The 15,298-nt window shown below is 38.5% G+C and overlaps 1 protein-coding gene across 4 annotated transcripts in view; it reads left to right on the forward strand.

Moving 5' to 3' along the window:
* The window catches only part of LOC129367528 (F-actin-uncapping protein LRRC16A-like), a 49,169-nt gene extending 33,877 nt beyond the window's left edge, over positions 1 to 15,292 (forward strand). Inside the window, exons 18-40 of one of the 4 annotated variants that reach the window (XM_055042053.1) lie at positions 360 to 371; positions 1,140 to 1,221; positions 1,319 to 1,418; positions 1,921 to 1,975; positions 2,967 to 3,139; positions 3,488 to 3,556; positions 4,761 to 4,854; positions 4,997 to 5,095; positions 5,294 to 5,422; positions 5,661 to 5,792; positions 5,896 to 6,071; positions 6,159 to 6,246; positions 6,433 to 6,573; positions 7,182 to 7,199; positions 8,022 to 8,088; positions 8,541 to 8,767; positions 8,930 to 9,042; positions 9,179 to 9,433; positions 9,509 to 9,719; positions 10,330 to 10,366; positions 10,820 to 11,080; positions 11,193 to 11,333; positions 11,839 to 15,292. In XM_055042053.1, coding sequence (XP_054898028.1) covers positions 360 to 371; positions 1,140 to 1,221; positions 1,319 to 1,418; positions 1,921 to 1,975; positions 2,967 to 3,139; positions 3,488 to 3,556; positions 4,761 to 4,854; positions 4,997 to 5,095; positions 5,294 to 5,422; positions 5,661 to 5,792; positions 5,896 to 6,071; positions 6,159 to 6,246; positions 6,433 to 6,573; positions 7,182 to 7,199; positions 8,022 to 8,088; positions 8,541 to 8,767; positions 8,930 to 9,042; positions 9,179 to 9,433; positions 9,509 to 9,719; positions 10,330 to 10,366; positions 10,820 to 11,080; positions 11,193 to 11,333; positions 11,839 to 12,011 — 2,853 coding nt within the window. In that variant the 3' untranslated portion in view covers positions 12,012 to 15,292. The remainder of the gene's footprint in view (positions 1 to 359; positions 372 to 1,139; positions 1,222 to 1,318; positions 1,419 to 1,920; positions 1,976 to 2,966; positions 3,140 to 3,487; positions 3,557 to 4,760; positions 4,855 to 4,996; positions 5,096 to 5,293; positions 5,423 to 5,660; positions 5,793 to 5,895; positions 6,072 to 6,158; positions 6,247 to 6,432; positions 6,574 to 7,181; positions 7,200 to 8,021; positions 8,089 to 8,540; positions 8,768 to 8,929; positions 9,043 to 9,178; positions 9,434 to 9,508; positions 9,720 to 10,329; positions 10,367 to 10,819; positions 11,081 to 11,192; positions 11,334 to 11,838) is intronic. The other 3 variants (XM_055042055.1, XM_055042054.1, XM_055042056.1) reach the window with 3 other exon arrangements.
* Positions 15,293 to 15,298: the final 6 nt, after the last annotated feature.

The raw sequence follows: 15,298 nt of genomic DNA on the forward strand, positions 1-15,298 counted from the left end.
AGACAGATTGCTGCAGAACATAATGACTAAAGATAGCTCATGAATACAAATTATACAGGATGTCTTCTTCTAAAAATCTTCTCCAACTGAACCTTCGGGGTGAAATGATGCCTTTTCAAAGCCTGTAATGAACCGTTCGACAGAGGCGGCCCTGAGCTGCTCTCAGTGAGCAAAACGGTGTGAAAAATCCAGCCTTTCTGCTACTCCCTGCTGAGCATGTTTTGCATGCCACTGTGTTTGTCTTTGATGAGTTTTGTGTTTGAACACAAGAATGATCATTAAGCATCTGTGGGTTTCGTTGTTAGTAATTGCTGGCTTGGCTTTGACATGCTGTTTTCTCCTCCTAATGCTTCTGTAAGCTTGGGCATTGTGTAAGTATCTATGCACTCGATCTGATTTATGAATGTCTTATTCTTCCCTCTTTTTTTTTTTTTTGCACGTCTGCTTCAGCACTTTCTTCTCCTGCTGATCATAATTGCCCCATCAGTTTTGTTCTGATTATCTAGTTGCTGTAATTTAGAAAAAAACAACATTCAAAAGGTTTTTCCTAGATTTTACATGTTGAACAATCATTGCAAAATAGTGTGTGAGAGAGGTAGTTCATAAAAAGTTGCCATAAAGTTGTTTCCATTTTAGAACAAATGTGTGTAGGATGTGATACACACAGCTAAAATATCTGTGCATGTTCTCTGAATATCTGCTAAAGTCTTGCTCTCTTTCCCCTTGTTGCATGTTGATTGACCCACAGACATGTCTTAATATCTATCATAAATCACTTTTACATGCAGTGTTTTCCGTCTGTGCTACCTCTGACCTTACGCTTTAATGCCTCACTGGAACTGAACAGTTTTGTTGTTAGTCCTACATCGTCCAGGTTAACTGTGATGTGTGCACTGATCGTAAAACGGTCAGACATTTTAGTTCCTGACACATGTCACAAGTTGCAGACGGTCAGGCTTAAACTCAACTATCTTCAATCTCACCATTTAATTTTTTTGCATAAATTTATGTTTTATGTTTATTGAAATGTGTACAAGCATTTACTCGTTAGTGAACTTATAAAACTTTGCAATATATGTTTTAAGTCTCCTAATAACAACACATTAACTCTCCCTGCCTTTTTTTGTTTTTCTTTTCAGCTTCGTTCGGGTGGCTCTCAGATCCTTGAAGGTTGTATTGCAGAGATCCCAAACATTTCCAGTCTGGATCTTTCAGATAATGGTGCGATGTCAACGCCTATGCTTGTGTACTTCTGAGTCAAAAATGACCAAAGATGTTTGAAAAACATAAATAAAAATGGAATAATCTCTCTGTTTAGGCTTGGACTCTGAGCTGTCCACTCTTCTTGTTTGGTTAGCCAAGAACCGCTCCATCAAACACCTGTCTTTGGGAAAGAACTTCAATAACATCAAGTCCAAGTAAGCATGCAGGAGGAGGGGTGGGGAATATGGATTTGGATGATGGAGGTATGCCTGGTTAGAATTGAAATGAACTTGACATTAAAATTTTATCTGATTGTTTTTTTTCTCTGACGTTCAACAGTGAAGGGGCAAATAGTCTTAAAAAACATACTAAGCACAAAGACAGCGAGATTTATTTGCTGCTAAAGCTGTTGAAGGCTTTTTACTACAACATGAATTATTAATTAATACAAGTTCACGTTTCTTGTCACCTAGCATAATCTGCTTCATTTCAAGCAGAGCAGACTTGCTGCTCTGCTTGAAATGAAGCGTTCTCTGCAAAGAAGGCTACATTTCAGATTTTTATTTTTAAAAATAATTATCACGGTACTTTTCAATTCTGTGTTTTCCGATAAAATACACAGAAGTTTTGTGTTGTAAAAGGATGAAATGTAAAAAAAAGCTCCAACTCTTCTTAAAACTGCTGCAATTTTTTCCTCCCTCGTCTCGTTTGTATTAGAAACCTTGCTCCAGTACTGGATGGCCTGGTTCACATGATTCAAGAAGAGGAGTCAGTAAGTATTTAATTTCTCCACCGTCTTCCATGTGAGTCATGAGTGTAGCGTTGTGCACCGATCAATAGTGCTAAAGGGAAGCCATCAAAGCACAGGGTTTGTGTTACACAGGAGTGTGTAACCTGCCATGTCGAGGAACTGTTACGCATGATGAGCCCTTCTCCCTATGGAGACTTAAAGAATTAGTCTAACCTTTCACAGTCCCTCAATCCATCTGCTTTGTCTTATCTCACCCTGTAATGAGAGATGTAACAGGTTTTACTCTGGTGTCTGCCCTTCTTTCTCTGCCTCCGTGATGGATTGATGGTCCTTCTGTGCAATGAGTTCAATTTCTCTTGGTGCTTATGCAGCGAGAGTGCAGGTGCATCATCATTCGTGTTGCGGGGGATGGTGTGTTTTTACTGGTATATCAGCTAGCGAAACTACACAGAAACTAAAATGGATGGAAGGTGGATTAAGATGGTGAATTAATGGAAAGATGTTCAGTGTGTGAACAGCAAGGAAATGTGGATTTTTTAAAATAAAGAATAATTATAGCACTGACCAAATCAGAGAGCACTTTTCTTTTTTTGTGTGCGCGAGTTGCACTTTTTTTACTGCATTGTACAAACCGTTAACAACCAGATCTGACGTTAAAGTGATCTTTGCTACTCTGTTTTTCAAAAGGGAATTATTGTAGAGCTAACACCTCAATGAGCGTGTTAAGCTGCATTGTCATGCTGTCTTTATAGGTAGTCACTGCCAGTCTGTCATGTGAGTGCAGTTCTCATTCTCTTAATATGACCTAGTGCTGCAAATTATTAGGAAACCTTGAGATATTACAGGTGAAGATTCCTACGTATAAAAGGACAGTGAAGGTCTATCTAAAGGGCCAAAACAGATTTTATTATATGGCACATGTGATATTTTTTATTTCGGACAGAGATATTGTGATTTGATTCATTGTGCTGTGTCCTCCCTTTCTCCTAACGTTCCTCCCCTTTTCCCCCAGCCCCTCACCTCTCTGTCTTTAGCAGACTCCAGACTCAAAAGTGACCTGACCATCATCCTCAATGCCCTCGGCAGCAACTCCACGCTCACCAGGCTGGACATCAGCGGCAATGCTATGGGGGACATGGGAGCGAAGATGCTGGCAAAGGCATTGCAAATCAACTCGAAACTCAGGTGACTCCCAGGGTGTTCAGGAACAAAAGACCATCCCACATGTCTGTCAGCTTTGCACTCATCAAACTGTTCCTTCTACATGCAGTGACCAGTCTGCGAGCTTCCTATAAAATTGTACTGTTAATGATAAAATTGATAAGCACACCTCAACAGTACGACAGACTTAAATACATTGGTAACCTCAGAATATTACAGTGACTAAAAGATACAAGTGAATCACAACTCAAGTTTTAGTTGGTTTATGTTTACATAGCATGCACTTTAGATAACTTCCATGCTTCAAAATCCATATGTTCTTTATTTTTTTGTGATAATAGAGTTGTCTGATTTTGTTTTGCTTTTGCACAGGACTGTAATCTGGGATAAAAACAACACCAGCCCTCAGGGCCTTCAGGATGTAGCAACCGCTCTGGAGAAGTAAGTAGTACTGTAAAATCGTATTATGACAGCGCAACATTTTCACTGACAGATTTACTCATGACTACATTTAGCAATGTGCATCTTGATATAAACCTATTCTCGATCTACATATATATGAATGAACATTTGACATTGTTACACTGAGCCTGTGCCTACATATTATGAGTAAAAACATATAAATTAAAAATGCACAGCAAGTGAAGAGATGAACGACATTCAGCTTTTCTACCTCTTACCAAGTTAAAATGTGTTACAGCAGTGATTTCTTCTACATTCATGCTGAGCAGAAAGAAAAACAGAGGAACTTGTAGACAAGAAAGAGGGAGAATAACAGAAAAAGGCAAAGTGACAAATGTGGAATTGTCAGATGACAAAATACAACCTAAGAGGGAAAAGGGAAACACATCAGAATAAGAAAAACATCAGGTCTAAAGCATCTGAGCTCTTGGTGGCTGTTCAGATGCAACCATGTCCTCTCTTTCTCGCTCTGATTCTTCCAGCTGTGTCGCCCCATTTCCCATTGAGTTGCTGGGTTGCATTATTCAAAAGATGATGTCTTTTTTTTTTCTTTTTTTTTTCCTTGTCCCTGATCATGATTCTGTGCAGCAGTCGTGTGTTTTTATCCATTCACTTAATGTTCTTCTGTCTCTGCAGCTCTGCTCATTCATTCCAGGTTTTTTTTCAGAAGTTCTGCACAGAATGTCAAATTTGTGTTTGTTTTAGAAGAAGCTTTGTATTTTATCCAGAATCTAGTCAGACTGGAATTTGAGTTAAATATTTTCACAAGTATGAAAAAAGATATGTGTATGATAAGTTATGTGTTTAATGACTTTTTGCCCTGGGCTGTTGTCCAAATGGATTCATCCACTTTGTTTTTATAGGACCAGTTTCACCTCTGTAGAAATAGCTGGCATTCACATTCTCACATTTCCTTTCATTAACAACTGAACTGGGAGCTCTTAAAGTATAAAATTTTATTATGAAAAATGTATGTAAATCCTGTTTTGCTACCTCTGAATTTTTGCTATGCTTATACTTTTGTTTGCTTAAATTAACTACAGCTAGATGTAGTTTATTTAATCTTTTTTTTGCAGCATCAGCTAATTATTTTTTTCTTTTCTTGCAAAGTCTTTGCATATTTTTCTCTTCTTGCATAATATAAACTCATACTGGAATGAAATTGTCTGTGTATTTGCATTAGAAACTTTACCATTCGCTTCATGCCCATCCCAATCATCGATGCCTCGCAGGCCCTGAAGGCCAGCCCTGAGAAAACAGAGGATGCCTTGCTAAAGGTACAGTACAGGTTACTTAAATTCTTCTATTTTTCCTACCTCATTAAAACTAATCTTTAAAATCAACAAAACACCAACTCTGTTTTAGATTTGCATGACCAGTGTTTATTAATCAAACATTTACTGTTTTTTTTCTTCCCAGATTGAGACGTATTTATACAGGAATCATGAAACGAGAAAGTACCTCCAGGAGCAGGCTTATCGCCTTCAGCAGGGCATCGTAACCACAACCACTCAGCAGGTGAATGAGCACAAGTAGACGAAGACAAGGATCTACACTGAGCACTGTTTTAATTCCACAACGATGCCATAGATCAATTTTTAAAAGTTTTGGACCTTCATTGGTTCCTGTTCTGAACGATTTGTCTTTAATGAGGATGTGACTGTTTGTCAAATGCAAATGCAAATACAGTGAAAGACAAACCATGTTGTTTTCCAGATGATAGACAGAATTTGTGTCAAAGTCCAAGACCATTTGAACTCACTGAAGAACTCCGAGGCTGACGCCATCTTGGAAGACGTCAGATCAGCGGAAAATCTCATCAAAGATGCAAGAAACTCTAAAACGGTGAGGAAACATGCAATAATTTTAACTTAGTGTTTTGCACACTTAGTGTTTTGGATTTTTTTGTCTTTTAGTTTCTATAAAAAATACGTTACATAAGCAATAACCTAATCAAATGACTGTAATTTTAAAGTGTAACTCTAGTGAGATTCAGCGCTTTAGATCACTGCAGCTTATCTTAAGAATGAATCAAAGTGTTTGTGGCACTGCTGTGAATACTGACTTCTCTCCGTGATCCTAGCTGCTCCGCAACCTTTACCACCTTGGATCAGCATCCAGAGAGGAGATGAACAGTTCATCTGCAGGTCCCATCCAGGAGAAACTGGAGTCCATGGCTGGAGAGGTCACCACCGTCATGGATCAGCAACTCCAGGTGGGATGTTTGGGCTAAGCATTTGGGGGAAAAAAACATCTATAACCTTTGGAAACTTAACAAAATTGGCATGACCGTTTTGTGATGTGGTTGGGGCTCTCAGTCTCTGCTAGAGTCCATGATGGACACTGCGGAGTCTCTGTGTCCACATGTGATGAAGAGGGGAAATCTTCGTCCTGAGTTGATGAAGGCGAGCTCAACCAAGATGGTTGTACCTAAATGCTTCGTCACTCAAACCCTCCTGGAGCAGTCTGGGGTGGATATCATCAACAAGATCAGGTCTGTGTCGCCACTGCATTAGCTTTGAAGGCTTTTTTATTTTTATATTGATTTTTTTACTGTCTCTCATCTTCTGAAATTGCTCAGTGAGGTGAAACTGAGTCTGGCCTCCTTGCTGTCGGATCGCATCGTTGATGAGATCTTAGAGGCTCTCTCCACATCACAGCTCACACTGGTAAGAAGACGCCAGTTTACTTCTTCTTGCCACAGCCAGAGGAATATATCAAAATAAAACAAATCCAGAGTCAAGTTGATGAAATTCTTAAGTTAACACCTCATGTTTGCTACTATTATTTATGCTCAGGAAAGCCGAACCCTGTCTACAGCCTCTCTCTGGTTTTTCTCCTACTTGTCTCATCAGGCAGACCATCTTGTGCAACGAGGACGCCGCTTGGTGCAGCAGGAGTCTGTGGATCTGGACGTGCCTGAGGAGAAGATTCCTAAACGAGCGTCAGCTGAGATTCTCGAAGCAGAAAGGCTTGAGGACCTGGAAACCTGCATGGTAGGTGACCACTTTGTATTTTGTGGGTAAACCAGTCCACTGGCCAGCACTGGCCACAGAGGATTTTATTAAATCCACTTTTTTTCTTTGCACCATTTATTGTATTATTATTATTTTTTTTTTGATTAATTTAGATTTCCTTTCACATCTTTGTGCAAATAATTTGTTTTATATTGTGTAAAGTTTTAAAATGTCAATGTACCTTTCTCAACACATTTTTATTTTATACTTTGGTTTTATTACTACCTTGATCATTTTTTTCTCTGAAGTGTTTTTTGGAAATATTTTTCAGGAAGTGATCCAACTTTCAGCTTGAGTCATTTTTATCGTTTTTATTTTTATCTAATTTACTTTGGTGGCATTTTAATTTGTAAAACTATTTGAATGACTTCACAGGGAAGCCTTAGTGCAGCACAGTCTCCTGTCATCTGTTGTCTTCTATAGAACTTGTGCCCATAAGTATATTCACCCCTGCTCTTGATCTTGTTTCTTCCTCTTCTTTTGCTGCATGAGTTTTTCATTTTCCTCCTTAAGCCATATGGTGTGTTATTTTCTCTTCAATCTTCTCTTCTGTTCCTTCTTGCCCTTTCTACCTTTGCTCCTTGGAGACTCTGTGCTGCACCAGCGTAAGTAACACAGGACTGCCCCTCTGTACACTCCTTTCTCTCCCATTTTTGTCTTACTTTATTTTTCACCTCTCTTCAATGTGCTTGCTTGCTGGACAGTCTCTGTGGCTTCTATGCTGCTCTGTCTCATCTGCTTCAAAATCTGTACACAAAATGCACTTTATGTGACTAACGGTAATTTGTTCTTATCTTGTTGAATAATAGATTTCATAAATCTCTGCACTATTTTTTTTTGTCACACTGCTCTGTTCCTCGTCATGAAGTGCACAGTTTGTCGTTGTCACTATGTGAGTGTGGGTCAGAATCAAAATGGGATGCATTAAGAAGTCACTATGAACAGAGTGCTTGTAATGATCCAGAGAAATATCCCAGTTCAGTCACTTAATACTCCAATATTATCTGGTAGTTAGTCTTTTAAGATTTACACACAGTGAAATTACAATCTTTTGTTGGTATTTTTGAAGTTATGCTTTTTTATAATAATAACCTGCAAAACTGCTCAGGTTTTTGGGAGGAATGTTTTGCAAACATTATGATATTCTGACCTCCATCAGTTGTACAAATAAAAGACAGAACGTTACAGCACACTGCCATGCAGTCTATAAAGAAAATGAAAGTTCATGATGATGTGTTTGGAGCTCCGGGGTTTGGTGGATGATAATACATGCGTTTGTTGTTTTTGATTTATTTTTAATTTGCACAAACTTGATGAGCTTAACGGACTTCCACACGCGTTGTACTAGAAATGCTTGCTTGTTTAAAAACCACCATTTTTTGTTTCTGCTGTTAAGATGTCTGACTAATTTCTGCTGTTCTCTTCAGATGACTCCTAAGTCGAAAAGGAAAAGCATTCACAGCAGAATGCTGCGGCCTGTGTCTCGTGCCTTTGGTAAGTTGTTTCATTCTCAATTTAACTTTAACGTATCAATGAAATTTTTTGAAATAAGCTTAGACACAGTCAGGGTGCTGTAAATATCAGCAAATCCCATATAGCTTGTAATCTGTTGTTTGCTAAGGGACTTTCAACTAAATGCCATATTTTGGCATTTTATTTAGATTTTATCCAAAATACATTCATAGATCCATCCATCCCATTTTCAAACTTCATTTAAGTTATTTCCTTGTATAATAATTTCAGCCTGTAGCAAAGTTCAGATAAACTACAAACCTCCACAAAATTAATGAGATCAATAGCTTTAATGAGCTTATTTTAACTTCTGAGCAGTTGAGTTGCCCCTGGATGTTTTATTTGTTTTATTCTTTGGTGTGTGAACTTATTAAAGTTAATGGAATGACAAATGTGTCCATGTTTAATAATCTTATCAAAATTCAAACCTGCAGAGATGGAGTTCGATCTCGACAAGGCCCTGGAGGATGTTCCCGTCTACATGGAAAACGCCTCCACTTCGTCCCAAGCTCCTCCTACTCCATCTGCAGGAGGGCCCAAAGCGGAGCAGCGTCCGACCGGAGCCATCGCAGAGCTGCCGTCTGAGGAGGAGAAGAAACTGCAGCATTTCACCAAACTACGACCGCGAAGGAACAAAAAGATGCATTCTAGTAAAGTAGCTGTAAGTGAAACATTGCTTCTCTTTTACAAAGTAAATGCTAGTCAGAAGTTATTAAGTCATTGTCAATAATTTAAGTTGCTGGCCTTGCAAGTGCTGAATTAAACAGGTAAGAGTAGATCATTGATATTGGATCTTTCTTCTTTTTTACTTTTTGTCTTTTAGCAAATTAACAACACTCCATCTCAAGATGGCGGCGAACAAAATGGCCTGATGGGCAGAGTGGATGAAGGAGTGGATGAATTTTTTTCTAAGAAAGTCACCAAGATGGATTCAAAGTGAGAAACTACTGAAAAATGACAGATAAAATAGTTCAAATAAACGCATTTTGTTAAACATGAACATATTCTTATATTTGATCATCTGTTTAGTTTTGACCTTGACATTCTATGCTTCTCTACTGCCTCCTTTAAGACGGTCTTCAAAGAGCTCAGAATCTCAAGATGGAGAAAAGAAGAAGAGTAAAGGAGGATTTCTGAATCTCATCAAGCGATCCTCCAAATCCGATAAGTCTGACAAATCTGACAAATCAGATAAGTCAGAAAAAAGTCAAGCAGCTCCAACATCCTGTGGTGCGCCCGCAGCCTCTACTGCAGCCTCTGCAATCCCAGAGGAGCCCTCCTCCCCAAAGGTGGCAGTCAGGAGCCCACCTCCTGAACCAAAGTCGAGGTATAGCTAACACCTGATCACACCTAACGTTCGCCTCAGTTTCAACTCCTCTAACGGCGTCTGTCTCCAATCCAGAGACTCCTCCACCCGCTCACAGCCCACAGACTACAGCAGCAGCTCAGACCGGTCCGAAGAACTGAGGACTCCGGACTCCATAGATGAACCCTGGGAGGGCTCAGACGGCAGGGGAAGTCCTCAAGGCGGGAAGAGGTACACTGGGGTTCAGATGATGGGAAGTGGCCTCTTGGCAGAGATGAAAGCAAAACATGAGAGGAGAGCATACAAGGTGAGTGATGTCAGGTGGAGCAAAAATTATGTGGTAGTTTTAGAGAATAATAAAACCATCCATCCACTTTCTACAAGAAATTTTCCCTTTATTCATTTTTCTGTGCACACTAGTTTGAACACCTTGAGAACAAATAAGTGATTAGAAATCTGAGTCTGGAAAACTATGACCTGAGTTTTGCTTTATGTCACCCAACAAATAAAATGAAAGTCTAATCCAATTGTTGGCAAAATTACACAAATTGTATATTTTTCTTTGACTACATTTGGGTATGACATTTTTAGTTTTATTTTTTTTCTCAGCAAGTCATCCCAATATGTGCTTCATATTTGCAACATTATTATTTATAGGCTGAAGTCAGAGCTGCTCCAACCCTCTGCTTGTTCTAGCAGGGTTCTAAGTGTGTGTGCAGGTGAAACGGGGAGCACTGTTTTCTGAAAGAAGGTCATAGAGAGTAGGAGCTGCATTGTCTGTGTTTCACTATGTCGGTCATTTATTCTCTGAGATGTAGCTGTAAATTTGTGTTCTTTTAGAAAACTGCATTAAAAGAAATGTCTACATCTGTTTGTAACAGGCAGTGATTCCATATTTTGTCTTTGTGTGTCTTTAGTCTTCCAGCCCTGACAGGCCTGACAGCAATGCAACAGGTAAGCTATAAGGAGAAATTTATGATTAAAACGTACCAAAGAAAACGTTTGTAGATCAAAGCATCCTCATGCTTAGCCCAGACAGCCCTGTGGGAAGACTTGAAATGTTTTCAGTTCTTACAGCAAACAGTCTGACTGAAAAGAGCTTTATTGACTGTACAATGTAATGATTTGTGAATGCTGAATACAAATGCACACCACACATTTTGAGTTTTGTAATTTGAAAATACTTTTTCAAATTAGGCTTTTTATTCTCCTTCATAATTTTGTGCCACTTGTAATACAATGCATTAAAGTTTGGTTTGTATTGGGATGAAATGCAGCAATGATGAGGAAATACTTTTGCAAGGCAATGTATTTAGATGATTTCTGGTGGTGATTTCAAAGAGTTATTATTTTATTCTTTCTTTTTCTTGTTGTTTTTTTTTTTTTTTTTTTTGCATTTGTTGACAGCCAAATCCCAGTCCTCAACTACTGAAAGCAAGACTTCCAGTTGTCCCACTAACAAAGCCAATGCTGCTGGTGCAGAAAAGTCTTCACCCCATAGTGAAGCAAAGTCTGAACCTTCGGCTCGCCTCAGAGCTACGTCTTCCTCAACTTCCCCTGCAGGACCAGTAAATCCTAAGCCACCAGTGCCACAAGGAGCAAAGCCAACCCTGGCTGCACGGCCCACCATCCCCCAGAAGCCGAGGGCCAGCAGCAGCAGGAGCATAGGTATGATACGCAGTCTGCACAAGCTGTCTGCAGCCTTGCCAGGCTTTTTGAATCACTTTAAAAACAGCCAAATTTTTACAAAGTTATGTTTCATGCCTGTTTTTTCATAAAGATGAGAGTTCAGCTTCCCTCATTGGCAGCGGCCATGTATCTCCCAAAATTCTGCCATCCACCCTAAAAAGGACAATGTCAGAAAAAGACAAGGAGCCCGTTCTGCAGACCGGAGTTTCCACCAACAAAAGCCACCAGGAAGGTGAGTCACAAAATCAGCTGAAAACTTTCAGTTTCACACACTAAATAATCTTAGCAGCCTCTTATGAACAGTTTTAACTGTGTTAATCTAACAGAGTTAGTTCCCCTGTGACCTCATGTTGCTGATAGATCATGTACTGAGGTACACACAGTAGTTGACAGTTCCTTCTACTTGGAAAAAACAGATGGCTATAAGATTTCAATTACTGTATTTATTTGTTTAATGAAGACCGACATTAAAGAAAGGTGTGTTTTGATTCCTCTCAATCGACACGAAGAAACATCAAATTTCGATCCCTGGATTTTTCTCCCATTTCCTCCTCTTGTCCTTTATTAAAGAATAGAGTTGAATTTGTAAAATGGTAAATCGATCTTCTGAGGACAGGTCATAGAAATATGGCAAAATATCAATTTACATTTATGGGATTTTGGCTTATTTTTGTTTTGTTTTCCATTTGTTCCAGTTACAGTATTAATGTTATTTTAATTGTGTCTGTTGTTTTCAGTGAAGTCAGCATCAGATGCTGCTCAGAGATCCAGTCCTCACTGCACCAACGCTGATGACCCGGGCTCCGTCAAAACCAAGGACAACTGTGCAAATACAGACAAAAGCAAAGCAACCAGAAAGAAGTCCTCGGACTCGGGGGAAGAGGCAGATAAGGATTTTATACTGATATGAGCCACTCACCAAGTCTCAGACTCCTTTATAGAAAACTAACTCCAAGGGGATAAATCTCCCATGGTTTATTTTTACAATATGATGCATACCTGCAGGTCCAGTTTGACTACAAAGTACAAGTCAGACCTGGTAGGCATGAGTTGTGCTCTAGAAGCAGAAACACAGTTTTGACCTTAATGCATGACGGATATGACCGCAGTGGATGCAGAACGCCTCCAAAGCAAAAACCAAAACTGTGCTTCAACTCATGAGAGCTTCCTTGATCCAAACAGTATTTTTCTCCTTTACTCATCCTCACTTTTCTTACTAACTCTTCAGGGTCTGAGAAGATGAATCATCAGGGTTTGGTCCTACTCACTTAGACCATAAATAATAAATCATGAAGTGCAGGCAAAGCTTGAAATCTCTAAAAATAAAGCAGGGTGCTTTGAGAGAGTGTGATTACAACTAACTACTATTTTCTACTGCTTTGCTGCCACAGCTTGACACCCAGGGACCAAACACAACAATAACCGCCACATACCACTTCACTGTACTTGAAGCCAAAACATATTAGCAAATCAGGACCGTTTCTGATATATTTTTGATGGCTTTTATAACACTCTGTTTTCTGTATGTTCTACTATATAGGATTCAAAGTGACTGAAAATGTTATGCAATTTCCTTTTTTCATTATTTGCAGGAATAAGCAGGTTTCAGCTGAGTGTCTCAGCAAAGACACAGATCAGAGATGTGTGATTTACTTTATAAGTGGAACATCTGCAGACTGATGCACATTAAGCAACAGTGTGTATTGCTCCATGTGAAAGCTGGAGTGGCCATATGATGTGTTACTGCTTTGAGAGGACTGTGGTACACTTTGTCTTTACTGATAATCAGTATGGCTTCAGCACTGTTAAATTACTCTTTTATATTCAAACACTGTGGAAAAGATTTTTTGCGTTTTTTTTTTTTTCAATTTGAGAAAGGAGCTTTGGGAATATATTTAAAGTGCAATAGAGAGCTATGTTTGGTTCTTTCTGGAGCATATCTGTAGTGTAATTTCTTTAAAAGTTTTGAACTCTTTTTTGTTTGTTATTTTTGTAAATAAAGAACATTGAGAATTTGAATTGCTCCTAGAAAGACTTGAATCCCATTCATTAAGACTATGCTAGTGTTCTACATGTCCAGTGACAACAAGGAACTTACTGCAAAATAGGACTGTTGCATAAAGAAATCTCAGTAGAACAAGACAGTTCGAGACAGTCTTAGTTCTTTGTGTAAAAGCAAAACACTGAAGGAACTCCAGCACACAAGTTTTCTTAAATAGTCTGCCTCATTTTGTCATTAGTTAGATTAGCGATTTGAAAAAGTTCTTAATTCTTCTTTATGCCTAAGAATAAAGAAATGCACAGAATAAAGGCGGCAATCGTACTGCTTGTTTAAAAAACAGTAATGCACTGTGTGGGGTGAAAGTGAACCGTCGGTGGGTGTATAATAATTGTGTGGCATCAGCTCGGCCGTCAGGCCGATTCTCCTGTTTTGGTTTTAAGTCGACATGCCTGTTTCACACTGCTGTAGAGTTTGACTAATTATGAAAATGAATTTGTGTAATAATGATAAAAATAAAAAAAAAACTCGTGTAAATGAATGATGATTAACACTACACTGTTTACAATTTAAATATCTGATTGTTTTCTCAAATATTTCCATGCCATACAAACACAGTGTGGGATGATCATTACATTTCTGTTCTGCTATGTCATGATTGTGTTGGGGGTACTTCTCAATTTTCTGTGACTATTGTGAATAAATAGAAACAAACAAGAAAACATAATTGTTGCTGGGATAAATAAAATGTAGATTGATGAAATACAATGCTAGATTTCCAGGGCACATGGCTGTATTTTTATTTTTTTCTATGTGTCAGCATTTGTGTGCATTCTGCCACTGTGTGAATGCAATTGCATGCAGCAAAATGAACAGGGCTCCTAAATATGCAGCCTGAATCAGATTTTAATCACCGTCCACGTCTGGGTAAATCTGGAAAATTGTCAGAAAAGTTTGATAAAATCCTAAATTTCAAAAAACAATGAAGAGTGACCTTTTCAGAACTGCAATTTTTGATTTATTAAATTAAAACTTAAATTTTACGTAACTGAAATTTTTATTTTTTTGATTACCAGTTTAAAATCTGACGAAAACACTTGAAACAGAGTTACTAGAGTCTAAATCCTGCTTCATGTCTAAATATCAAGAAAGTTTCTATCATTTCTATCTGTTTTGCTCAAATATTTGTTAAAGAAGAATAAAGAAAATGTTATCCCAGATTACAAATTTTGCTTTAAATGCTCAAGTTTTATTGGTGGATATGTTTGTGCAGCCCTTTTTTTTCCACTTTAAAAGATTCAGATTGAAGTCGGGGCCAGAGCTCTGACTAGTGCACCTTTCCCACAATGTGGTGTCTGATGATGTCCTTTTATGGCGTTACAGGGGGCTGTCCTTTTCTAGTCACTCTTCACGGTTTACAGATATTATTTCTAGTGTATATACTCAATCTGTCCTGGGTGTACATGATGACAGAATCATCTTTTTTGTCTCTGAAGTGTCTCTGGACACTAAAAATTACAGGATGCTTCGACATTGCATGTTGTTTAAATTTAATACACTCATATGTGGCCATTTCTGAGCTTTTCTTTTTGCAGTAGCAGTAGCAGCACAATGCAGCACAAGAGTTTCTGTTGCATTGTGATGGAGACTGAAGATAAGTTGAGAATTATTCAACAACATGAGGATCTGGTTCTTTCTGTTGCTGTTCAGTGTACAAACATGCCAGTTCTCGGTAGCATTCGGTCTAGAGGTGCCAGTCTGTATGTGACTGCATGATGTGGCTGTGAGTATTTCTGTATGTACATATGTGCTTTCTTACATATAGGGCCCCATGTGTTTATGTGTGTGTCAGCACATGTAACACATTCACACGCCTATGTGAAAACATGGAATCCTACGTTGTTTTGTACTAAGTGCACTACTATACTAGGGATCTGTTTGTAACTTATTTGAAATAAAATAAAGCAACTGGAGGCTGATGTTCTTTGTCGATTTTTATGTTTGTTGTCACTTTGAACGTGTTTTAGAAAATGAAACAAACTTTACCTGGAACTACATGATAGAAATTGAATGTTTGGTCATCTGTTTAATTAAATTGTTTCTTGTTCTGTCATGACTTGGCATGTTTTAATCATCCATGTGTTGGGAGTTTTTATGCAACTATTAATACTGATTAAAGTTATTTTACATTCTGTTTC

The sequence above is a fragment of the Poeciliopsis prolifica genome, unplaced genomic scaffold (genome assembly GCF_027474105.1).
Source record: "Poeciliopsis prolifica strain line A6 unplaced genomic scaffold, Auburn_PproV2 SCAFFOLD017, whole genome shotgun sequence".
Lineage (NCBI taxonomy): Eukaryota > Metazoa > Chordata > Actinopteri > Cyprinodontiformes > Poeciliidae > Poeciliopsis > Poeciliopsis prolifica.